Source organism: Schistocerca cancellata, chromosome 7, assembly GCF_023864275.1.
Source record: "Schistocerca cancellata isolate TAMUIC-IGC-003103 chromosome 7, iqSchCanc2.1, whole genome shotgun sequence".
NCBI lineage: Eukaryota > Metazoa > Arthropoda > Insecta > Orthoptera > Acrididae > Schistocerca > Schistocerca cancellata.
This window is the reverse complement of record NC_064632.1, coordinates 388,890,762-388,918,332: the sequence shown is the minus strand read 5'-3', so window position 1 is coordinate 388,918,332 and position 27,571 is coordinate 388,890,762. Positions and strand designations below refer to the sequence as shown.

The 27,571-nt window shown below is 42.0% G+C and overlaps 1 protein-coding gene across 2 annotated transcripts in view; it reads left to right on the top strand.

Annotated features, from left to right (window-relative positions):
* LOC126091925 (glycerol-3-phosphate acyltransferase 3) overlaps window positions 1-27,571 on the top strand; it is a 225,082-nt gene that overhangs the window by 80,545 nt on the left and 116,966 nt on the right. The window contains exon 2 of one of the 2 annotated variants that reach the window (XM_049907246.1): window positions 18,431-18,511. The exons of the other annotated variant lie outside the window; for it this stretch is intronic. Within the exon in view, the coding sequence (XP_049763203.1) occupies window positions 18,431-18,511 (81 nt within the window). The remainder of the gene's footprint in view (window positions 1-18,430; window positions 18,512-27,571) is intronic. 2 annotated transcript variants of the gene reach the window in all.

Sequence of the window (27,571 nt, the reverse complement as noted above, 5' to 3'; positions counted from 1 at the left end):
TTTCTGGAGCCACTCTTTAGCGATTCTGGACGTGTGGGGTGTCGCATTGTCCTGCTGGAATTGCTAAAGTCCGTCAGAATGCACAATGGACATGGATGCAGGTGATCAGATAGGATGCTTACGTACTGTACGTGCCACCTGTCAGTCGTATCTAGATGTATCAGTGGTCCCATATCACTCCAACTGCACACGCTCCATAGCAATTCAGATCATCCACCCGCTTGAACAGTCCCCTGGTGACATGCAGGGTCCATAGATTCATGAGGTTGTCTCCATACCCGTACACGTCACGAGACTCGTCCGACCAGGGAACATGTTTCCAGTCAATCATAAACGGTACAAGAGTGAGCCTTCGGCTCAGAAAGTCCATATTGATGGTGTTTCGTTGAATGGTTCGCACGCTGACACTTTATGGCCCAGCATTGAAATCTACAGCAGTTTGCGGGAGGGTTGCCCTTCTGTCACGTTAAAATTCACTTAAATCTTGATAACCTACCATTGTAGCAGCAATTGTGCCAGATATGTGTTGTTTTATATAGGCGTTGCCAACCGCAGCGTCGTATTCTGCCTGTTTGCATATCTCTGTATTTGAATACGCATGCGTATACCAGTTTCTTTGGCGTTTCAGTGTATATACCCAGAACGAAAGAATTAATTACTTGCCCAATTAAGACAGCACTGACAGTGCGCTTAAAACAGCTGACACATCATTCGCATTCTGGGAAAGCTCAAAGCGAATCTTTAGTGTATAGATGAATGTGCGAACAGATGAAAGGCGTTGTCAGAAAGCACCAAGCGAACAGAAGTTTCGGAATCGTGATAAGTTAGTGAGAGATTACGTGCACAGGCACATGGGTCTAACTTATTAGAAGAAAGTTATTTTAAAATCGGAAATGTGTCGCTTATGTGAAAGAAAAAGACTTGGTTAAATATGAAAGTAACAACTGAGAATATTTTCATCCTGAAATTTATTGTAAATTACCTTCAACGGTACAACTTTTAGGCAGTGAAATGATACAGGTTAAACTGTGCGTGGAAGAAATAGGCTGAAATGAAGAGGAAAGAATCACCAATGTAATATTTATTTCCTCTGTAAGAACTGTTAAATAATCATGTTTAATTTTGCCTTCGCGGAAAACACATTGGGACAATTTTGTTCGGACACGTATTACGATGCGTTTTTTTCTACCTCTGTACCAGAAAAGCAGAAATTTTACCTATATTTACATTTCTGTTTTCACGAGAAACTTGGTCAAAACACATTAACAGTAATCCTGACAAACTTGGTGCAGAATGCCTTAAATATTTAAGCAGAAGGCAGTCGTCCTTTCGAAAATTGTTTTGGGAGGCAGATATTTCACGAGGCTAACTGCTAACAAGAACAAACCAACAGATACTAATTATTCCATGCGACCCTCACAATGCTTCAAACATGCAAAAATATGTACCATTCGATGGTGAATCGCTAGGCGTTTCGAAACCGATAATGTAAAATAAAAATTGAAGGATAAAACAAGACTACTTAGTCTGTGCGTTTTAGCTACTGGTTATAATGTGACGCTTTAACGCTGCGACAGATGCGAAATAAATATTTAACCAGCCACAAATTGGGTTTTGGGTTTCTTTAGTTAAAAAGTACCCTTACCAGTTTCGAATTTTTCAAAATTCGTCGTCAGAAGGTTTTTCCGTACATCAAAACAGTGAGTTGGCCCAGGATAGGCAGTAATTCACAATTACAAATGTGTAATCAAAATGGTTGCGCTACAGACAGTGTTGGAATGCAGCTTACGTGCAATGTCCATCTGGTGCATAATGTTTTTCAGTTTCCTTGCAAAGAATGTATTTCATTGCAAGAAAATTGGAAAAACAATTTTACCAGATGAAAACTTCGTCAGTTGCATTCCAACACTGTCTGTAGCGCAACCATTTTGATTACACATTTGTAACTGTGAATTATTGTTTATCCTAGGGCAACTCACTGGAAACCCATGTATTATTTGTTTTGGTGAAAACATGAAAGAGCCGTCTAATTATTTGTGAAAAATTCAAAACCGGTAACGATACTTTTTGAATAAAGTAACCCAAAACCAATTTGTGGCTGGTTACTGTACACCATCAACAGTTTATTTCATATAACAGCCACAGTCTCCAACAGTGCCTTTATTTGACAAAATTGCACTGTTTAATCTTATAATGAGACATCTACATCTACATCCATACTCCGCAAGCCACCTGACGGTGTGTGGCGGAGGGTACTTTCAGTACCTCTATCGGTTCTCCCTTCTATTCCAGTCTCGTACTGTTCGTGGAAAGAAGGATTGTCGGTATGCCTCTGTGTGGGCTCTAATCTCTCTGATTTTATCCTCATGGTCTCTTCGCGAGATATACGTAGGAGGGAGCAATATACTGCTTGACTCTTCGGTGAAGGTATGTTCTCGAAACTTTGACAAAAGCCCGTACCGAGCTACTGAGCGTCTCTCCTGCAGAGTCTTCCACTGGAGTTTATCTATCATCTCCGTAACGCTTTCGCGATTACTAAATGATCCTGTAACGAAGCGCGCTGCTCTCCGTTGGATCTTCTCTATGTCTTGTATCAACCCTATCTGGTACGGATCCCACACTGCTGAGCGGTATTCAAGCAGTGGGCGAACAAGCGTACTGTAACCTACTTCCTTTGTTTTCGGATTGCATTTCCTTAGGATTCTTCCAATGAATCTCAGTCTGGCATCTGCTTTACCGACAATCAACATTATATGATCATTCCATTTTAAATCACTCCTAATGCGTACTCCCAGATAATTTATGGTATTAACTGCTTCCAGTTGCTGACCTGCTATTTTGTAGCTAAATGATAAAGGATCTATCTTTCTGTGTATTCGCAGCACATTACACTTGTCTACATTGAGATTCAGTTGCCATTCCCTGCACCATGCGTCAATTCGCTGCAGATCCTCCTGCATTTCAGTACAATTTTCCATTGTTACAACCTCTCGATACACCACAGCATCATCTGCAAAAAGCCTCAGTGAACTTCCGATGTCATCCACCAGGTCATTTATGTATATTGTGAATAGCAACGGTTCTATGACACTCCCCTGCGGCACACCTGAAATTACTCTTACTTCGGAAGACTTCTCTCCATTGAGAATAACATGCTGCGTCCTGTTATCTAGGAACTCCTCAATCCAATCACACAATTGGTCTGATAGTCCATATGCTCTTACTTTGTTCAATAAACGACTGTGGGGAACTGTATCGAACGCCTTGCGGAAGTCAAGAAACACGGCATCTACCTGTGAACCCGTGTCTATGGCCCTCTGAGTCTCGTGGACGAATAGCGCGAGCTGGGTTTCACATGACCGTCTTTTTCGAAATCCATGCTGATTCCTACAGAGTAGATTTCTAGTCTCCAGAAAAGTCATTATACTCGAACACAATACGTGTTCCAAAATTCTACAACTGATCGACGTTAGAGATATAGGTCTATAGTTCTGCACATCTGTTCGACGTCCCTTCTTGAAAACGGGGATGACCTGTGCCATTTCCCAATCCTTTGGAACGCTACGCTCTTCTAGAGACCTACGGTACACCGCTGCAAGAAGGGGGGCAAGTTCCTTCGCGTACTCTGTGTAAAATTGAACTGGTATCCCATCAGGTCCAGAGGCCTTTCCTCTTTTGAGCGATTTTAATTGTTTCTCTATCCCTCTGTCGTCTATTTCGATATCTACCATTTTGTCATCTGTGCGACAATCTAGAGAAGGAACTACAGTGCAATCTTCCTCTGTGAAACAACTTTGGAAAAAGACATTTAGTATTTCGGCCTTTAGTCTGTCATCCTCTGTTTCAGTACCATTTTGGTCACAGAGTGTCTGGACATTTTGTTTTGATCCACCTACCGCTTTGACATAAGACCAAAATTTCTTAGGATTTTCTGCCAAGTCAGTACATAGAACTTTACTTTCGAATTCATTGAAGACATGCGAGAAGTGTGAAACGCGCGGTCCGTTAGTGGTGTCGCAAGCTGTGAAGCACCACACTCGCCTCCACTGGGTCAAGCCGAGGAGCGGCTAGCGATGGGCTCGTTAAATATTAATCGTGACAGCGCCACGGAGCTGGAGGTGTACGTGACTCTTGCGCCACCGCAGCTGCGCAGGTGAATTCGCTGGACTCCGCCTACACAATTCTGCTCCACTGTGCTCAGTTATCTTTCAATACACCTACCTTCAGCGATATACTTCGGGATGACGGACTCAGCTAGATATAACTGCTTGTGGCCTAATGACAAAATACAGGTCTTTCAGTTGGACGACACTTATGGGACATGCATGGGCCTAGCCTACCGAAGTTGCCTAACTGTCGAAATGGTTCCTGTAGTTAACATGCAATCCGAACCACGTGTCTATCCTGGAGACTACTCACATCGTGGAGGGGTGGAGGATAGATTAATTACAGACTGAAAATTTCCGTAGTTCAACCTGGATTCGATCCTGTGACCTCTGTTTCCGAGAACGCACTTCACCGCTGGACTACAAGGCTCGACAGGACGCAATTTAACAGTGGAGATGTGTTTGTGGCCTTCAGTTCACACTGGTTGGTGCAGCTCTCCATGCCGCTCTATCCTGTGCAAGCTTCTTCATATCCGAATAACTGCTACAACACACATCCTTTTGAACGTGATTACTGTATTTGTCTCTGTCTCCCCCTATGACTATTATCCGCAACACTTGCTTCCAGTCCTCCAGGGGCTCACCACCCTTGGGTGAGTTCGTGTTTGGCTACCGTGGGGCTCCAGCCTTTGCAGCACCTCTTCCCTTTCCATGCTGCATGTCTGTCCCACTGCTATTGTTTTTCCCCCTCTCTTGGGAAAAATGTTTGAGTTATTTTTGGTAATGTGTTCTGAAATTTCGATAGCCAGTCATCAGAACAGTGCATCGTCTATTTTTTTTTTTTTTTCTCTTCTTTCTCCGTTCTCCATCTCCTATCCTACCTCCTCTTTGGCGTATGAGATTTCTGTGTTTCTTCTTCTTCCCTGTGTGCTCCTGAAGGCTGGCCCATGCATTTTACGCATGACAAGTGACTGGGTAATGCATAATTTCCAGCCCCACGTCGACAGGTGGGGTTTGCACCTACCCCTGGTGCAAGCCAGGCCCAGGGAGGATGATTGCCTGAGGTGTTGTCTCCCCAAATTGCCAATAGTCCCTCTATCAGGAGTTCGGGAGGTATGCCTTGAGGTGTGAACAGTCGCCTAAGGCAGGTGAGTGCCTCTCTTAGGTGGCCTCCAGTTGGAAGGAGCCATCGGAGACGCTGGCTATCATGCCTTTTTTTGTTTTTTTTTTTTTTTTTTTCCCAATGAACCAGTCATCTTAATCTCAGTCTACGTTTACTAAACGTAAATGGAATGAGGCGAAAGATTCAAAGACTCTCCCAGCTGCACTCGGTTCCTCGTAGTACCACATACTGAAGGTCATTCCTTTGCTACAGTTAATTCATTAACTGTTTAGAAAAGTGTTTATTCAATTGCAGGCCCTGTTAAATCCTGCTCTCGTTTACGTAATGGGACTTAGCTTCTGGAGACCAGTTGTGATTTTTAAAGCCCAACAACTGCTTATTCTCCACTGCTGTCCTGTTCGTATTGAGGCCCACTGAACATTGAATTCTTCATATGGTGTTATTTACACTTGCCTGCTTGATGGTCTGACCGAGGGAGAAATCCAAACATACAGCTCTGATCAGTGCATCGCAGCAGTCTATTGGATAATGAAAAAGGTTAATGCAACCTTAGTGCCCACACGCACACTTTCCTTAGGTTTGATCGAGTAGTGCTTTCATCGAATATCAAAGCAGGCTATGAAGTCATAATAGTCCAACCGTATATTCCAAACCCAATGCGTTCCTACCAATGTCAATGTTAAAACCAAACTCACATTCCTGTCAGAACATGGATAAATGTTACTTGTGGTAGGGATGCTGATGAGAGCAATAGCCTGTCTCCTCCTCCTACTCCTCCTCCACCATGCCACGTCATCCCGGGAATGTCCCATGTGTCTCAACGACTGGGCCATCCAAAAGACCCCGGTGAAGGTATAAGTATCTTACTTTGATGCTCGCAAGTTGTTGGCTAGTCGAAAGCCCTGCATTTTACCTTCTGGCACTTAAAGTACCATGCTTGCTATGCCTTGCTGCACGAATGACATGGCCATGCAGAATTACAACTTCCATTTCAGCACAGCAGTTGTAAAATAGCCCAGTATCATGGTAGTGTCCTCATCTTATCCTAACGCTGTGCAACAAACCACCAAATTTTCGCCCCCGGCAGCGAAATCGCCTGCTACACAACCAGCAGGGCAGAAAGGACAGAAGGAATACTTCCGCGAAGACTCTTTACGTCGACAAACATCAGTCTTCATCAGACAAAGACAAATGGTCTTCTCCTTCCCTGCTTCGGAGATCCTCTTGAACAATGTCGCCAAGCAGTAACCTCACCTGGCTGACCTCAAGTTTGCTGTTGCTCACTGCTTACATTTTTTGCCTTGGACCCACAGGCTGACCCAGGGAGAACACTGACGCCTCAGTAGATCTCATGGAACAGGATGCTCCAGCCTCTGTGCCCTGTTGCAGTGACTCTTTGAAGGCTGACGCTTCGCAGCCACAAAGCTGACTACCCTTCATTTGTTCTCCCCTTCCCATTCCCCATTATGACTCTCCTCCAGTGGAACATTTGTAGCGTTAGATCCAACAAGGAGAAATTAGGACTGCTCTTGGAATCAGTGTCCACTTGGTTTCTGCCTCCAAGAAACAGAATTGCGTCCTTGCGACTGCTTTGACCTCTTGCATTCCCTCCCCCCCCCCCCCCTTCCAAGGTCAGCAATCCATCTTGTGGGAGGAGGGGGGAATCGTGCTGCTAATCTGGAATGACGTTCATAGCCAAAGCACCTCACTGAACACTCAGCTGCAAGCTATTGCAATCTGCATTATCCTTTCTCGCTACACCTTTCCTCTTCCCAACGTCTACACACCTTCATCATTCGGTGTCATCAGGGCAGACTTCTTCCAGCTTATTGGTCAACTGCCTCGCCCCTTTTTGCTGCTCGTTGACCTTTATGCACACTATCCCCTTTGGGGCTCTTTCAAAAACAGAGGTGTTCCCTCTTGGCTGACCTTCTCAATGAACTCAACCTTATCTGCCTTAACACTGGAGCACCCACATTCCATTCACACACACACACACACACACACACACACACACACACACACACAAAACCTATTCCCATTCGGACCTCTTGTTCTACACTGCCCAGCTTGCCTGTCATCTACAGTGGTACGTTCTGACGCGTACTGAAGCGATCATTTCCGGTTTGCTATGCGTTTGCTGACTCGTACCCCACCTACATGTAAATCCAGTCGGCAGCTTTCTAAGGTTGACTGAAGGCATTACTGTTCCCTAGCGACCTTTTATGAACATCATTTCCCCAGTTATGACCAGGTAGAGTACCTTATAAACATCCTTACTGTCACAGAACGTTCCATATCTCGCACTTCATTTTTATCATTCTGTGTCCCAGTCCCCACGACGCGATTCGCACATGGAATCTTTCTTTATGCGTTTTTAACGGTCTTCCTACGGTGACGATCTATATTCGTTATGAACAGTTGTGTGCACAATGCTGTCCCATTCCTCAGGGTATCGAAAGAGCTAGCTGGATTTTATGCACTAGTTCCTTTAACAATCTTAAGTCCCTCTTCTGTCGTGTGGAGCAACTTTCGTCGGATCTGAGACCAACGTCCATTACCTGAATTTCTGGTCTGACCATAGCAGATGGTCATTGAGCATCGTACTGCTGTCTCTAACACCCTTGGGCCGCTGTTTTAGCAGATATTTCGAGCTCCACTTACTATCACCCCACCTCCCTCCTTCAGAAACGAATGGAGGAGGCTCGGGCGACACCCTTCTCCTCTCATAATCGTGAATACTACAACGCCGCCTCTACTATGAGGAGCTAGATCATGCTCTCACTTCATCCCGATCTTCCGCCCGAGGGCCAGACAGTGTTCACATTCAGATGTTGCAGGACCTCTTTCTTGCCTTCTCTTCGTTTCATACGCGAAATCGAATTTGGGCAGATGGCACGTTTCCCAGACGCTGGCGTGAAGCCACTGTCATACTCATACGTAAGCTTGGTAAGGATAAAAACTGCGCCATGTGGATTTCGAGCGCGCCGATCTGCAGTTGACCATCTCGTCGCTTTGTCAACCATGTATGGTTTTGTGCAGAAATACCAGATTGTGACAGTGTTTTGTGATTTGAAGAAAGCTTCACACACCTGCTGGTGGACTGGTATCCTCCGTACTCTCTACACACGGGTCTTCCGAGGCTGCCTGCCCCATTTCCTTCAAGAATTTGTAAAAGGCAGAGTTTCCAAGGTACGTGTGGGTTCGGCCTTGTAGGACACCTTTATCCAGGAGAACGGGGTGCCTCAAGGCTCTGTCCTGAGCGTCGTCCTTTTTGCTGTAGCTATTAACCCAATTATGCCCTGTCTCCCGTCAGGCATGTCTGGTTTTCTTTTCGTTGACTTTACGATCTATTGCAGTTCTCCGCAGACTTGTTCCCGTGAACGGCTTATTCGGCAACGTATTGACCGTCTTTACTCGCGGAGCATAGACAGTGGCTTTCACTTCTCCATTGACAAAACCGCTCGCATGAATTTCTAGCAGTGTAGTGGGCTTCTTCCACCGTCTTTACATCTTGGGTCTGTTGCTCCTCTGTTCGCTGAAACTACGAAATTCTTGGGGCTCATGCTTGATAGAAAACTTTCTTGGTCCTCCCATGTGCCTTACCTGGCCGCACGTTGTACCCTGTCCCTAAGTGTCCTACGTGTTCTAAGCGGTACTTCCTGCGGGGCGGATGTGATCACCTGCCTCCGTTTGTACTGATCCCTTGTCCGTTGGAAATTAAGACTGTCACACATCCTATGCCACCTTTTTCGATGACACTCTTGACCGCCAGTTAGAGGCACGCGCTCCTTCTGTGTTACCCTCCAAAGTTCGCTTTCGGCTGCTGCTCCGGCAACTTAACTGCACGCTACCTGCCGTGTTCCCGACGGTTGTGAACCCTTCACCACATTGGCTTCGTGCAACGTAGACCAGGGTGGCGTTTGAGTTTGGAACCGATATTCATGATCTTTTCAATAAAATAACAAATTAAAAATCTAGCTTTAGACTTTTATTGTTCACCCTTGAGATTATATTATGTATTTTTAAGAAAAAAACATGCACCCGGAGGACGAAAGGCCTTCGCTGACTAAAAAGGCGGTTGGTGGAAGCTCTGAACGCCAATTTTATGCCTAGAACAAAATTTCAAAAAAGTGTTAAACTGTTTTTAACAAACTGGCGGCAGTCTGAAATAAGTAAACTTTTCGACAAAAAAATCGTTGTAAAAACGTTCACGAAAAATTGAAATTAAAATATATCGCAAAAATTGTACGTACTACAGTGGAAAAACGCCGACTCAACTTACGAAAAGGTATAATGTAACTGCATGTGTACTTGATGAGCTATAGTTCCTGGCAGATTGAAAAATGTTTGTCTTCGTCGAATCTAGCGTCTGAAGTTTCGACTTGTTTTTTTTAAATAATGAAATTGCGCAAACCTGTAATTGGTAATGCCAGCACCGGCCTTTTTTTGGCCGATGCCGAAACAAACTCATTTCGATGAGTTTATATCGATTAACTAGCTCCCTCTTACCAGTCGAAGCGTTTCTTGCATAATTACGATTACTTTTCGAACCTTTCCTAGCCGTATAAATACGTTTGCTATTTTCAAGCACTCACGTTTTACTTCGTATAAAAAACGAACGAAATAAGCGGACTTGAGGCATGGCAGTGCTTTGACTGTTTACCACAAACAAATCATGTTACGGAAAGAAATCTTCTTGAGAATAATATTTTACTTGATTATAACGCCCTCTGCGATACTACCAGAAACTAACAGGACAGTCCGTAGGTAACTATTATGCTATAACATCGGTTGCATTCAACCGCTCGGATGCGCCAGACCCCCATGTGCTGAAATTTATCGTACCATCAATTTGAATAATCTTAAGAACAGACACTCTAAGGAATATTGTGAGTCAATAATAAGAGATTGGGCTCAAAAGCAAATTTCTGCTCCTTTCATCGCCTTGCAGAGAACGTTAGATTCATTTGGCGGGTGGGTGGGTGGGTGGGTGGGGGGGGGGGGGGTTATGCATGTTTGTCTTGCAACGCAGTTCAAGGTGTAGAAACAGATTTGGTTTCAACCTCCGAAATTTCGCGTTGGAAGTGGCGTAGTTTGTAAATCGTAGTCGTAAAAAAAATCACTTTCAGAAAAGCTCTTCCATCTGGAAGGCCCTGACATGGCAGCTATCTTGTAAAATAGCATCCACCTAGTACTTGTACTGTGAACAATAGTGCACATTTGATGAGAAGCCGTTAAACCTCGACGAACTCGTTCCACTGAACAGGGAGGCGGTTCGTGCAGAGATTTGTCATACACACGAGCTGCTGTCAGGCCCAGCATATACAGAAGCGTAGCGGTCTGTCAGACACAGTCAGAATGCAGTGGGATTTACAACCTTGGAACTGTGCAGGCCGTCATCGGTAGCCCATAGCTGAGAATCTAGCTGTCCGTCGGAGCATGACCTGGTGTTTGTCACCAAGAAGCTGTTAGGAAAGAAGTTGATCAGCATACGTTTAACTTTAGAAACACTGAGATTTTGGAAATTTATTTTAGCCCATGAACATTCAGTAGAAGACGACGACACAGTGACTAATATTGCAGACGTAATTTTTTGTTGAAGCCTTTGTTAAGGGCAGATGTTTTTTATTCTTTATTTTTTAACATTGGTCTAAATTTGCTACGACCTTCTCGTACGACGTTAGGAGCGACGTGCTAGCTTGCGAGACAGGGAAATAGGCAAGATCCATATCGAATCCACGTGGCGGAGTGACAATCGGGGACTCGTACACCGGTCACCCTGTCTGTTTTCAGGCGATTTCCCAAGCTCGTTTAGGCAAATGCTAGGCTGTTCCCAAACTTCTGCCTCAGAGAATACGATTAAAAAGAAGTTTAAAATACAGTAAAACAGAATAAAGCCTACACTATTCAGACAGATGGCGCACACGAGTTTTCTCCAATAGGTTACACTGAGAACTATGGCCCCAGGAAGAGCAACCAACAACAGAGTTAAACACTAGGAAAAAGTAAGTTCTTATTTCCTGGTATTTTTCGAAAGATTCCATCATGCATGCAGCTGTTTATTTTTAGTGTTTTTTCGTATTGCTGTACAATTTAAGCCGTCGGCTGTTTAAAGTATCCCGTTAGGTTTTTTATAAAACAGTATTAAGTCTTCAATATATCACTTTTAGTTAAAATCAGTGATTGAACAGAATAGAAGTTGCGCTAGATATAATGACTAATATAAATTTGTTAGCTGTTTTATCACAAAATCTGCATTTGAAAATTCGCCAATTCAGCAAATAGTGGTGTTACAGAGAACTTAGGAGAATGATACACTGCATATTTAGTGATGAACATCTTCATTGTGTTCCATATGTAATTGCATTCGTATACGATTAAGGCCAGCGGGTAAATTTAATGATATTTAGACTATAGCAGTATGGAATATACCAGTTACAATAAACAATAAAATATGGTAACACGTCACATAAACATCCATATCAATACATTTTATAAAAATGTATGTTCCACATCCCCTCCTAAACCGCTGGACAGATTTCAACCAAACTTGTTTCACACATCCTTAGTGTCAGACAACAATCGCTGTGGGGGCAAGAACCACCTATGTATCGTAGTTCATAAACATTAATATGCGTGAAAAACTGCCGCGTTCTCAGACAGTATCCACATATGCCGCTGAATGTACCTACTCAAATATATCGCTGTACGACACATAGCTAAAGAGATATGACGTCATAAACTGTGAGATGCGCACGAAGCTTTAATACATTTATTCTTTACTACGAAGATTCTCATCCAATAGACTCAGCTTCTTGAAATCCCTGACACCTGGCAGCGTAGCGTAAACGCCTATAGGCAAAAAAAACCTCGATCAGCCAAAACAGGCTGTGTCAGGAAGATGTTGGGCAATGTGTTTGAAGCTATCATCTTAACAGGAAAGGGAGAGAAAGAAATTGTGTATATCGCACAGATATTCCTCGCTCAGACAGATCTCCCCTTTCAATTCAAGAGAGTGCAGTTTCCAATGAAACTTAAACTTGCCATTACAGTTAAGTCACAGGAGCAGTCTATCAGTCCATTAATCACTCCGGAGTGAATTTGACAACTCCATGTTTTTCTCATGGACAACTTCGTCGCTTGCTCAAGGGTAGGCTCACTCAAGAATTTATACATCCTAACTCCTGTATATGTAATTAAAAATATTGATTATAATAAAGTTCTGAGTTAACCAAACATTACAGAGAATTTGTATTTTACATACAGAGTTTTCTTAATTTGGATACTGAACTTACACATTTGTACATTAAGCGTATTTCCTGCTACCACTGTTCCATAATTTCAAAGGTATTTTCACGAATAAATGGAAATTAATTTTTTTTGGTATTATACTACACACACAGCTGATTTTTGTTTTCGTTTGTAATAGAAAATTGGCAAAATTAATACCTAGTCATTTAGTGTTTAAATAAGAAGTGTCCATATGTAAATGTAACGATGTAAAGCGACATAAAGCTGCTTTATCACAGCACGATCTCAGAGTTGGCTGCTTTACTTTCTCATTTCTTCCAAAGACAGTCATATTTACTCGAACTGCTATGTTGGAGGTAAACTATGTTGACAAACACATTGGGACAATTCACTGAAGGAACTTCGAGACGTGAGACTATGTATACGTGCTTCACTTCAGGTATATAATGTCCCAACATCATAGACCTGATTTTGTGCGAATTAGTTTCCGGGAAAAGGAAAAACTGTTAGTTGGAAATCAGCCGTGTACTGTTCCAAGGAACCATAGCAGAATTTTCCTTGATAGATTTAGAGAAACAGCAGTAAACATTGAGCTGGAGGAATTTAACTCCACTCCTTTCAATGCTAGTTCAGTGTCTTACATCTGCGTCACTTCGCTCTATGAGCGATGGAGAAAAATGGCATTAGTGGGGCGTGGTTAATGTTGATAGTATTGCGCAGAAAAGCGTTCCAATAGAGTTTCAAAGGAATTATATGTGCACGGATTCTCTGTTAATGGCGCTATTGTGAAGTGGAAGCATTCCATAAACACCAAACCAGAGTTCTATAAAATTATCTGGTAAGGAGCACCGATCACTGAAACGTTCCGTAAGAACAAATCGTGAAACATCCTTGTCAGCTATGTCTAGGACTATACATGAACAGCCGATAAGTCAATTTTCACGGCTTGTACACAGTTCTTCCTGCGAGAACTGCAATGGTGTAAGGGTTGCATTCAGTACAGAGTTGGTTGCCTCATTCTGTGTGCACAGGTGATTGACGGACGCTGACTCAGAACACCGGAAAGCTGTTAGCTGGTTGGAGTTGGTATTGACAGAGGTTTAATTAAAGAGAATAAACCGTATTTGTTACCGTGGAATTGTATTGATTCTGGACATCTGATGGAAGTGTTCATGAGCCAGACGTGAAAAGTGAGCTGCGGCTTCAACCTGTAGGAACCGCCTGTGTACGCGATGATATGAGATTTTCCAGCATTGTGGGAAGTACGCCTCAGTGTACAGGGGCGTACTTAATTGGAGAGGAAACAGATTTGGCCCAGTTAACAAGTCTCTGACTTTGACCGTGACCGTTCTGAAGTTCACATTAAATATGCAGTGATGGCTTTTTACGATTGTAGCACGGGAATTCTCGGCGCTCCGTACAGGACTAGAACGACTTTTGAGAATTCCGGTTCAGGTGAGACATGCTTCATCTGATAAAAGTACTTGTGCAGAAATGTGAGACCCGAGCGAACGACTCATTTTGACCCATTTGCTCAATACCATTTAAGTCTAAAAGTACGAGAAATTAAAACCTGCACGTCTTGTGAATGAATGGTATGTGAGTGGCTGTTATTAATGTGCCACTTTCCAATACTGCGCCTTCTCTTTAGTGCAACTACATGCATTTATGTCATACAGGCAATAATTCAATGGGTGTAGTATTCCACTGCCAAAAGTGCGTCTGGCTCCATAACATTCGAATCGGTCATTCCCTCTTGCTATTGTGCGCTCACACATATATCCATCATGATCAATATCGTCCTTCCCGGACCATCGTTCCTTATCTCAAATGGATACGCTTGCCCTTATTTATAGTTCCTTGGAGTTGTGCCTTCAGTGTGGAAACATCTTGTAGAAGGTAGTCTGGTGTTGTGGTCTTCGGTACGAAGCGTGGTAAAGTGCAGCTACTACACCAGTCTCATCTCTGTTGAGCCTACATTCATTTGAACCTACATAGTACTGTCAAGCTATACTCTACATCTACACTCTTAAACCCCCTCACTTCCTTCTGTTACCAAATTTACGATTCCCTGATTCCTCAGAATGGATTCTATCAACCGATCCCGTGTTTTAATTAACTAACGTCATAAAATTTTGTCCTCAGTTCGCTTGAGTATCACTTCAGTAGTGACACGATCTCTCCATCCAATGCTCAGCTTTCTTTTATAGCACCGTGTTTCAGAAGCTTCTATTCTCCTCCTGTCTGAACTGGTTATTGCCCACGTTTTATTGTCGTACAAGATTACACTCGACAATACCTTCAAAAAATAGTTCAAAACACACAAGTTTATATTAGACGTAAACACAATTTTCAGACACACTGTTCTTGCTATTGCCAGTGTGCGTTTTGTCCCCTCTATTTTCCGGCTATTGTCATTCATTTTTCTGCCCGGATGGCTAAATTGGTCTAATACTTGTAGTGTCCCATTACCTGGTCTAATTCCATCTTCATCACGCGATTTAATTAGACTACGTTCAATTACCTTCGTTTTACATTTGTTGTTCATCTTACAATCTCTCTTAAAGACGGCCATTCCATTCTGACAGAATGAAAATTTCATCGGGAAAATCTCATTTTATATCTTGTAGCTGAACTTGAGTTCCGCTTCAATTTTTTCTTCGCTTGCTTTACTGGTTACTCAGTGTACATATTGTATATCAGTGACAGGCTACGACCGTGTCTCACTCCCTTTTAAACTATTGGCTCCCATTCATTCCCTTCGACTTTCATAACCGCAGTCTGTTTTTTGTACGAGTCGTAGATGATCTTTAGCTCCTGTATTTTATCTCTACACATGTGCATTTTACCACTTGTCAACTGGACGTCATTTTGGCTACTTGCGTGTCCCGAACCTACTCCAGTAATCCTACTGGGGAACGGGACCTACAGTTCAACGCGGAATCCGAACTGTGTTGTTGTTCCCGGCGAATCTATAAGACGAAGTCAGACGGAAATATTCCGGAGGTGCGACGGAGATACAATCTCGCGAGCTTGAGATTTCCAAGCACTCGCCTTACCAGTAGATCACCAGACACGGCTTCCATACAAGAGTACCTCACACGATAACTAAGACCAGGCACGAAAGGGCGACGTAAAAGATGATGCGCACTAGTTTTGAAAGCGGTCATGATTTAAGGGCCTGTGAAGCTTGTTTATTAATGATTGAAAAATTGTGGGAAAAAGTAGATGATTGACTGAAAAGGCCTACACGGCTCCTTCAGATGGCGACTTCTATTCACTATTGTGTGGGAATGGTTAGGGTGGAAGGTATTTCAAACTTAACGTGATCAGTCCGGTCGCTAAGATAAATTTTTCCATGGTGTCGCTAAATCACTTTGGGATTAAAGTTATGGTTACTTCTGTTGCGACCATACGAAACTACTTTCGTCCGGCCATAACTGTGGGTTTTTTGATTGCTCTGGGAGAAGTTTCATCAAAGTAGAACACATGTAATATTAGTTCACTTTATTACATAAATGAATAAAGTTTTACTTAACTTCGACGCACTACTTTGCCACAGGAGTACTGGATAATTTACAACAGTCATTGACTATGAAAGCATCACTTGATGCACTAAGTAACAGACATTTACAGGAGTAAAAATTCATCTGAAACTTTAACAAATCGTTGGTCGTACACTATGACGTTGACTCCTTCAGAGGTGGTCACGAACTGTACTGAGCTCTTGCATGCTGGAGACTATACTGACCTCAACGTGAGGGCGCTGCTACGCTGAGAGGGAGGGCTTGTACTCTGGAGTGTCTTCCGCTGGTTGATGCGGATTGCTTTGGCGTGCCAACGCTATCTCTGGACGATACAACTACTTCTGTACGACCAAAGCTGATTGCTTTTCTCCTGCTTTCCAAAGTAAGCAAATAGTCTGTTTTCATAATTCAGATTAATCTTACATTTGAATAATTTTCTCACAATATAATCGGAATTTTATTTCAAATGTCTATACTTCCACTTCCCGGTTTTGTTTCTTACCTAGGGCGTTTTAATAGCTTTGTTGAATTACCTGTATAGTATTGCGGCTATGGACTGAGGTGCAGGTTCGGAAAGATATTTGACGATAAAAGAATTAATACTTAAATATATTTTACACGGCATTGCTAGTGTCGAAGCCGCAAGTATGACTGCCCATTATGAAATCTGAAATCCTTACCATCGACATATTTGTAGTTCACAAATCTAATTACAAAGCAGACGATAGCTTGAAAGGTGTCTTCCTGCAGAAACAAGGCGGTGGTTGTTCTGAGTTTTCTGAGGATTTTGTACTGATTTTTGGTCTTGTGCTACAGCGCTTTGAATTAGAGCTCAGTCTGTCGCCACAAAAAGCCAAGTTGCTCCAGGGGCTGTTGTTAATATACGGAAAATCATTATCTTTAAACTCTGACCAAACTTGTGAAAGCATTTACTCTGGCGAAACATCACAGTATGGATACTCTCATAAAAAGTGAGCACCAACAGCAACAGTATGCAGAACACCGTGACGGTGAATGCCCTGACATCCAAATGGTTCGTCAGCGCTCTCGAGACACTGAAGTCAGTGGGCGTCTGGTTGATCTATACCAAGAGTGCACGTGAACTGACGCTCTACTGCTCTACCGCGTCCCTCAATAAAGCTAGATGCACCTCCTTCCGAATGTCTTGTCCAAAAGCGCTGCAGGCACTTTCCCAGACAGTAGTATTTTTTTTAGTTGCTGCATAGGTTTAAGAACTTTACAAATGGTTCAATATTTGCAGATTGAAGCGTAGGGTACAAGTTTAGAAAACTACATATGATGTATCGCACCAATGATTTGAATGTTTTATTGATTGCTAAGCTGCTACACTTAAGATAAAACAACTGTCGTAGAAAAAAAATATTGATATGTGCCTTCTTTGGCAGAACTGAAAGCATAAGCCACATATTTTAATTAGTAATACGAAATTTGATACCCTTGATCACCTAATTTCTATATTATTGTCTTTTACCACGTTTTTAATGTCTTGTTTTAGACTAAACCCTAGGGAAAAGGAGCCGAGGAATGTTTTAGTTGACATGTCAGAACTGTATACATTGTATCATACCGAATTATGTGGTAGTAGGGAGTCAAAACACACAAATCGTTATGACAAAAACAATTGAGATAAGTATTAAATGCTAAAACAATAGAGTTCAAAGAGAAATTGAGGCGATTATAAGTCGTAGGTGCAAGAAGAAAGTCAGTAATTCAGTTTTTCATCACGGATTTGTGTACGAGCCGTGTGCTTGTAAAACCTGAAACGAGTCGAGTTATCAATCAATCCTAGACGGTTGACAGTTTTATTACTACTCGAATTTGGCCAAATCACGCACAAGTAAAACAGTTGATTTATGAGATCATATTTTCATTTTTTTGTGGCTTCCTAATAAGTCTTTATTCTTGCTCTGTTCTGTTCTTTCTTCTGTCCATGTCGCTGTTAGGTGTTTTCTTCCGGAAACCCTTAAAATTTGTACTTTTCCACTGATTTAATGTCTGTTCTCCTAATTCCTGTGCATCTTTAACTTCCACATACTACGAAATTTGTGTTATTGGATGTTTGTCTCAGGTGTTAAATATTTTTTCTGCCATCATCTTGTTATCCATTCTGTTTTAAGTGATCATAAAATGTAATGTTCCGCTTTCTCATACCTGTTACATTCAGTTTTTTCTTACACCTCCTTGTTTCTCAATTTCCAAATTGTATTTTCATATTTGGTACACAATTTCTTTCGAATTCTTCTTTCTTTCTTCTCCAAATTATTAAATAATTTGACAGTAATATTGACTGTAAAAACTTTGTACGTCAAAAATTGTCGTTCATGCATTTTTAATCACTAAATTTTTTGCGTTATTCCATTGGAAGTTATTTCTCATGCTTGTTTGTTTTCTTTTTCTAGCTTTCAGAGCATCCAGGTTTCACTAGCATAATGTGCAGCAGTCCGAACACGAATTTTAAGAACACTCTTACTTATTTTGAGGTTAGTGTCTAGAAACAAATGCTGACGAAAGCATTTGGAGATTTTTCATGTTTTGTGTGCTAATGGTATTTTGAGTTCCTTAACATTAAAATTTTTCAGTAACAATCTTTTTAGTAGTTTTGCAAATGTGGATTTTGATGGAGTAAATTGTTGCTTTGCGTGCAGACCAAATATTTATTTGCTGACCAGTGATGTCCTACTTTAGGAGGACAGTAGGTGGAAAGTAATTGCTCAATCAGCTGTTATAAAAAGAGGGATTTTATGTAAATGTGAAGTGAGCGGAGATTCATAACTGTTGCGCTATCAGTGTTTATATCGAATCTCTTACGTTCAGAATTTCCGAACAGTCAGGTCGTCATTGGAATCTACAGGTGTTTCTAAGACAGCAGCCTAGAAAGATCTACATAGGCGAGGGTTACTTAAACGCAGCGCCATCCTAGGTAATGAAAATGGTTCACCTCTCCTCATGCGCAAGTTATGAAGTGGTAGTAGCCACAAGTGCACGATTAAGATTCGGTGTAAGAAGAAATTGTGCTTGTTCCTTCGAAGAAGGGCTAGGAGAAAATTTCTAGACCTAAAGGTGAGGTTATTTTTTATGTTAGAAAATGGCCTTATGTTTAGCTTCAGTCCCCTAAAAACTAAGCTTGCGAAGGTTTATAAATTAGTTAACTACTACAGCAAAATCTCATTATTAGATGCAAAATTTTTCCTGCCTAAAATTTCTTGATGTGGATAGCCATTCGAAATTCAAATCCCTCAGACCTTTGCCGTTGTAAATTTTATTTCCAGACGATAGATGTTTTGTTCTGCTGCTTAGGCGTCCCAAGTGTTTCCACAGGAAGTGGTCTAGTAGATTTGCATAATAACAAGCAGTTATTGTTTCAGACTTTACAGAGTAATCAGTTATAAAAACCCTTTTTGAATCTCAGTTAACAGTGGCACCAAATCTTTGCGGACAGATGAAATTGATTTAGACTTTCTTTTGCTTGGTCACAACTTCCAACTGCTGACCGCTGCATTGTTTCAGAGCGCAAATGAGGGACACAAATTATTCAGTGCTAAGTCGGAAAACAGAACCATTTGTTTAAATGCAATTTAAGTGTTGTCCCATTAGATTGTGGGCCGAATTCAACAAATGAGCTGCTTACCTTGCAAGAAACAGATATACTTCAAATCGCCAGCCCTCCAGCATCATATTGTGTATTTGGACGCAGTTTTCGTCTGTAGGTGTTGTATTGCGTGGTCTTTCACGGGGATCGTTGTAAAACGATGTACAGCCACGTTTGAATTCAGCTTCTGTTATCGAAGCCAGGGGCAGCTGAGACTTCAGGTAGCGAGCCGTGCCTTGACACTAGTGCCATAGTGCTCAGCGTCACAAACTGTGGCATGCAGACAGACGCAGACAATTTGACAGATTTTCGCATTAGAATTGCCACGTAATCTTGACGTATTTTGTTTCATGATCGTAAAAGGGCTCTCATACAAGACTGCTTTGAACAAAAACGACAAACAGTCTCGAAAACAAGTCGGAACAGGTATAAGATTAGCGGGAAAAGCTATTCTTATATTCTTTTAAGGTCACAATGAATTCTTCAGACCTCGCATTTTCTTTAAGGACGGTGAAGGTAGTAACTGGACTCTTGGTCAGAATTTGTCCCTTCTATAACGCGATCTTCGTTTTAAATGCACCTCCATCTTGCAGTACCTTATTTCTCACCTTACAGTAACTTATTTCTCACAGAGTGAGGTGGCGCAGTGATTAGCACACTGGACTCGCATTCGGGTGGAGGACGGTTCAAATCCGCGCCTGGCCATCCTAATTTAGGTTTCCTGTGATTCCCTACAATCGCTTCAGGCAAATGCCGGCATGGTTCCTTTGAAATGGAACAGCCGAATTCCTTCCCCATTCCTATGGGACCGATGGACTCGCTGTTTGGTCCCCTCCCCCAAATCAATCAATCAACCAACCAACCAACCTACCTGCCTTATTTCTCACCTTGCAATACCTTACTGTGGACAGTGTGCAGTCAAATCAACTTAAAGTGAGAGTTCTGGAATCCATTCCGGTTGTTCTAATTTTATTTCGTGTACTGCTTTTTCCTTCATAAATTCAGCAATAGCGTGTTTTAAATCGAAAAATCGTTCAAAGCATGCCCCTTGACTTAACCAACGTACTTTGCAGTGATGTACAAACTCTTCATACTTTTCATTAAGTACCTAGAAAAACTGTTGCAACTGGACAGTGGAATATTGCGTGCGACTTTAGAAATTTTACTTTTCATACCATCAATTTCTTCCTGTGCTGCATGCCTGCAGATTTAGCACAAAGTGCTTCTCGACGTATAGAACGATGATTCCCCGCCTCTCGATCGTTGTAATTATTTTGCTTTTTCACTGTTAACTAAGTGTCTAAATTCTTTCGGCATGGTACTGTAATCTCGTTTCATAGTAAATTTGCAGAACCCCTCGCTTATGCGACTGGATAATAGATACTGAGAATTCATGCCTCTGTTGTCATTCCAATTCATTTTTAAAGGCTTCTGACAGCAGTCTGGTTCATCTTATACAAACCTCCACTGGACATCTGAACGTCCTTCATACCACGAACAAATAGGGAAGAGTAGACAGCGATGGCACCACGATTTTGCCGAACTGAGATAGTTGTGTCGACTGGAAAATGCCACATCGTAATACTAAATGAAACTTTTGCGCTGCGCCGACTACTTCGGCAAGGAACGAGCAACGTCTAGGACAGGCCGAACCGTGGCCCGCACGCGGCACTTAACGCTCGGCCTGCGTGAAGTTTGGGACGCCGTGGCCGGCCTGATCTAAATGATTTTAAATAAAATAGTCTCCTTGCTCTTCATCAACGGTAGCGATAAGACAAACAAAAACAGAATTTTTTTGAGGGCACCCCACTCCATTTTATCAATTTTAACGAAATTTAGACGGCTACATAAAAAGGTCGTACAAATACTAAGCTCCAAATCAAACTAACAATTTTGCGGAAATTAGACCAACAAACCAAAAACATAAATTTATCATGTCGTTTCCATCTCGTGTGAGAATAGTTGACTAATGTCAAGGTTGGATACAGATTATTCAGAATAACTGTAAGACTTCAGTTAAGTGAAGTACAGAGAGAGATATTTCTGTTGCGAAACATAACAGGGCAAAATGAAGTGCTGGGATGTATCGTTCGACGAATGTTGAAAAGTAGCTTCCTTATTGGTATTTTTCTTGTTGGAATCGTTGACTGGCAGCGGCTGAAATGGAAAATATTAATATTTTCCTTTCTCTTGTTATAAAAAGTAAGCCTGTGTTTTGACTGAATCCCTTTCGCTTTATTTCGCAGCATCATTAAAGGTCATTAACAATTAGATATCATACATAGATTAGGTATCTAAAGATTAACAGTAGGGTAACTACATTAGCGTCTTACATCGGTACCGCTCATCCCTCTTCAAAACACGGACATCGTCTTTGATCAAATACAGCTGTAAAAGCAATAAATTCATTTGAAGCTTCCTGACACGTTAAAATCGTGACGGTACCTGGCATTTTGTTAAAATTCATGATGCAACCTTCCCTTGTTCTTATTTTGTGCAAAACGAAAGACAGCTGAAGGTTTCACCATGAATTTTAACTATTATTTGGCGACTTAATATCCCCACCTGCAAAAAACATGTCTTTCACTTTCTCTGACAAGTTCTCTACCGACTGAACTATCTAAGCACGACTCGAGGCCCATCCTCAGAGCTTTACTTCCGCCAGTAACTCATCACCTCCATTCCAAACTTCACAGAAGTTCTCCTGCGAAACTTGTGCAAGTGGAAAAGGAAGAGGGGAGACAGGGGTACACACAGAGATAGTGGGATGAAGATGGACAGAGATAGGGAGACGGTGGACAGATTTGGGGAAGGGGGGGAGGAGGAGATGTGAGCAATATATGTGCCATAGGTGTATGTGGGGGAAGCCACAGATAAAGCGCTAGTGTGTGTGTGTGTGTGTGTGTGTGTGTGTGTGTGTGTGTGTGTGTGTGTGTGTGTGTGTGTGTAGTATTATAGTTATTTTCTATCACATTAATTATAAAATACATCGTCCTGAAATAATCTTCGTGTTGAAACTTTTAGACACGTTAGCACATCCAATCGTGTCTGTCGGCACTGATCTAGGATTCCGTTTTGGCGCGGTTGCAGTTCGATACTCCCCTCGAGATTGTCACCGGCATTTTTAACATCTGATGATGATGATGATGATGATGATTATGATGATGATTCCCTCCCTCCATACCCGCCCGTATTTGCATTGAAAACTTAGTTACAAGCGTTAGTAGTGTATCTGTAAATTTTGAGTGTCCGAATTTGCGTCCTGACAATGTATAAAACCGTTCAACATTTAGACGTAAGCATAGAAAGCAAGATATTAATGTCTTACGTGCGCCGCTTCGATAGTTCTGGCATTATTGCAAAACTCTAGCACGCGCTCAGTGACTACCACATCTTGTCGCCCGTATTGGTAAGTCCACCAATCGCAGACTGTTTACGCGTATGTACCATTGCTAAATAAGTTGATTACTGCGAATTAAACAAATTTCATTCTTAAAGCTTGTGCTGACATCCATAACTTCCCCTTCATAATATCGATTAGTTGTTTATTTAACTTCGCATTTACCGAGTGAAACGGTGCATTGGTTAGCACACTGCCCACGCTTTCGGGAAGACAACGGATATTCCTCGTCCTACTATCTAGATTTAAATTTTAACAGATCGATGAGGGGGAAAATACCAGGGTGATTCATTTGAATAGAACACGGTCGATTACCTTCCCCATATTTCCCACTCTCCGAGCCTCCGATAATGATCTAGGCATCGCCGGGATGTTAAGCATTATTTTTCATTTTTTTTATTTACTGTGGATATTCTTCTATGTACATATATAATCGTAATAACATTTTACAGCAGGTCGACACAATAACGAAAATACAATACGTACCATTCTTCCGCTTTTTGTTAATCAGTATTCGTCATGGAATAGTAGTGTTAATGAAAGGTAGATTGAAAAGTGTATGCAGCCTGCACTGGCGCAGCTACAACACGTGTGTACTTGAATTTTTCTGCGACATAGAGGTGGAACTGATTTCCTGTTCTCGGTGTTTCGTAAGCGCTAGCAGCAACATGTTGACGACTAAGCTGTAATACTTTTATTATATTGGCAGTTAATCCAGTGATGCATATGCTGATTGAGTAAAAAGTTAACATCTTAAGTGTATTTATTCCATCGCGCCAGCTTTTTTACTTCTGTATCCGTCTGTATACAGTATTTGATATGAAGAATTCGTGATCACTGTTGGAGAAAATTGTACCGCCATCTTATTTCTCAAATTTATTATACATTCTGCATTTCACTACTTCTTTGGTCGTCTCTTTGTAACATAATACGTTGTTTCTAGAACTAGACTCGTTTTAAAGTGTGTCGTCAATTACAACGCCCTTCAGCTTTTTCAGTTGACGCTATCAAGTTATGTGCAGGAAGATAGTGATCAATGTAAGCTGTAATAAAAGTTTAGTGGTGAGAGTTATTACACTAATAATTACAAATTCTCGTATCAAAGTCTTAGTACATGCAGATAACTCTGGGTAAATAACTTTGAACACGAACTCATATATGGTAACTATTTACCGTTTCGATGCCACAGGAGCAAACGTTTAAAACAATGTATCAATCGTATTGGTTCAAAGGTTAATCGGAATTTCCCGGTAATTAATTCAATTTGAATACGTTTGATGTGGTAATTGCTGCTGCTGCTGCTGCAGTGAAGCGGTGCGCAGACCGTACGTAGGTGGGCAGAGGATGTATAGTGGAAATCATGATAATTATTACCATGATAATTATTCCGCATCATCTGTAGTACCAGGTAACGCTGTCATCCTTTGACTCAAAAGACGCAAGGGAGTGGAATACGTTGTCTTTGTCTTGTTTGTTCCTATAGTAACTGGTACCCACCCAGCACCTTCTACACGTCCTGAAAATTTAGGAGTACTGTGTGTTCTGGGTTGTGGGTTCATTTTACGTTTATAATTGTAGTTAACGAAGTATATTTAGCCTATCGTGTAGGCACGCACAGCCCAGCACTTTTCCATCTGCTGGGCCAGGCTTTATTAGGTGTTCAGCGCGGAGCGTGAGTGCGTGACGTGACGTGATGCGATGCCAGACCACTTCTTTATTCTTTTTTATTTACATGGTCCGTTGCGTGTCGTTGGTGACTCCGCCCATCGTGAATTGTTACTATACTTTCCTTCCAATGTGCGCTCTTCCTACGTGAAGCAGCTTCTGATCTTGAAAGATAAAGCTATACACTACCCTAAGATTGGTTTTAACATCACATTACTTTGCTAGGTGTCAGTCTTGGTAGTATAGTGTTACTTACCAATGTTTAACGTAAATCATAAATTTACACTACACGATTTATTGAATGAGAGTTCTGACAGTGAATAATTCTTAAACAGCTTTTTGAACTGGTGAATATTTTAGAGAACAAGGTGAATATTGTCTATTATGTAGGTGGAAAACGCACTTCATGACAGTCTCATTTTATTTCAGTGCAGTTTGCCCAGTGTTGTTCCAGTTAGTAGAAAGCATGTCCCAAGTGCTGTTCTGGGAGGTCTACAAAGCACCAATCAACAACTGCCCTAACCTCTTTGTTGTTGTTGTGGAAATAGATGGAAATTAGGTGTTGCGGAAGTTCTTTGTTCAATGCTCTCGGTGTTGATAGCGGCAAAGCACCTTCCCATAAGACTAGAAACTTTCTCACGGTAGAATCGAATGGTATAATATCCTCGTGATGCCGGTGTTGTCTTAACTGTATCTGTTGAATGAACGGAGGTATCTATGTTTAGCTGTTTATATAAAAATTCGAGCCCTCATTCACTTATTTCTCAATTCCACAATTCGAGTAGATTCAGAATAAAATTCAATGTTCAGTTGAGAAATTTTTCACTTTACAGATTTCAACAAATTAGTCTGTCATGTATAGAAATCTACAAAATTTGGGGTATTATAAATCATTAGGACTTTTCCATACCTGTATGTAAATTATAAGAAGTGTGTTACAACGGCTTATTAAATACTGGCCTAGCATACAGAAATATCTTCTTCACAGTAGCATAACGCATGACATGTCGGAAACTATACGTATTGTATGTGTGAATTATCAACACGGACTGAAAACTTATACTAAATGAATCACATTTATGTGGTTAGTACTACAATCTGTTGTGCTAGCAGCAAAAACATTTATAAAAGCATGTAAATAAGATATATATGTAAAATAAATGAAAAACATGTCACATAGTTACACGTCAGCTATTGTCGCCAATAATATCTAAAAGAATAATACACTGATCAGCCAGAACATTATGACTACCTATCTAATAGCTGGTATGTTCACCTTCTGCACGTATAACAGCGGCGACGCATCGTGGCATGGAAGCGGTGAGTCCTTGGTAGGTCGCTGGAGGGATTTGGCACCATATCTGCACACAGAAGTCAACTAATTCTCATAAATTCCGGGGAGAAGTCGATACGCTCTGACGCTACGTTCAGTCAAATCCCAGATGTGTTCGATCGGGTTCAGATTGGCCAGTTGGGGAGGGGGAGCAGCAACACATCAACTAGAAACCGCCACAGTGTTCCTGGACCCACTCAAACACACTCCAGGCCTTATGGCACGACGCATTATCTCTCTGAAAAATGCCACTGCCATCGGGAAACATGGTCGTCATGAAGCGGTGTACGTGAATGTTCCCCAGAGCATAATAGGGACGCAGCCAGCTTGTCTTTGTCCCTCAGTGCAGGTGTCAGGGAGCTGTTCCCCTAGATGACGATGGATTCGCGCTCTCCCATCAGCCTGAAGATGATGATTTCAGGATTCATCAGACCGTGCAACGCTCTGCCTCCGCGTCGACGTCCAGTGCCGATGGTTATATGCCCATTTCAGTCGTAGTTGCCGATGTCGTGCTGTTAACATTGACTCATGCGTGGGCCTTCGGTTGTGGAGGCCCATCGTTAGGAGTGTTCGGTGCACTGTGTTTTCTCACACACACACACACACACACACACACACACACACACACACACACACACACACACACACACACACGTACTCTTGGCGCTTCAATCTGGAGCCGCGTGACTGCTACGGTCGCAGGTTCGAATCCTGCCTTGGGCATGGATGTGTATGATGTCCTTAGGTTAGTCAGGTCTAAGTAGTTCTGAGTTGTAGGGGACTGATGATGACCTCAGATGTTAAGTCCCATAGTGGTCAGAGCCATTTGAACCATCTGCCTAGCATTAAAGTCTGATGTTAGTTTCGCCACAGTTTGTTGCTTGTCCTGTTTTACCAGTCTGCCCAGCCTACGGCTGCCGAAATCTGTAGTGAGGGGTGGCCGCCCAAACCCCACGATGTCTGGACGTCGTTTCACCTTGGTTTGGCTACATGTTGAAGAGACCACAGCACTCCTCGAACGCCCGACAAGTCTTGCAGTTTCCGAAATGCTCTTGCCGAGCCTCTGGGCCATAACAATCTACCCTCGGTCAAATTCACGTAGATCGCGCGGCTTCGCCATTCTACACACGGACAGCACGCTCACAGACACTGCATGCACCGTGGGTGTCTGACTAGCAGTCATTTCTCGCCAGGTGACACTATCACCTGGACGTATTTATATCGGTAGCTCTGGTTGATCAGTGTAAATGTCGAACTCGTCTAAGAGGTTTTTGTAGTCCTTGTCATCTATACGGAAAGGTGCCATATTAAGCACATATGCAGGAGGAACAGTGTTTTTCTCGATTTGTGATCTGCGAAATTTGACTGATATGAATTTTCACTATATTTGTTGGGATGTTGTTCACGAAAGCTGGTCTTAAATGCCTTCCCCGTCTGCCCCACATAAAATCATAATGAAAACCCTACAGCTGACAAATTTCTCAAGTCTAAGGTATATAAAACTGTGTGTGTATGTCCGAGGGTTTGCTAACGACAGACAGGGAGGGTATTTA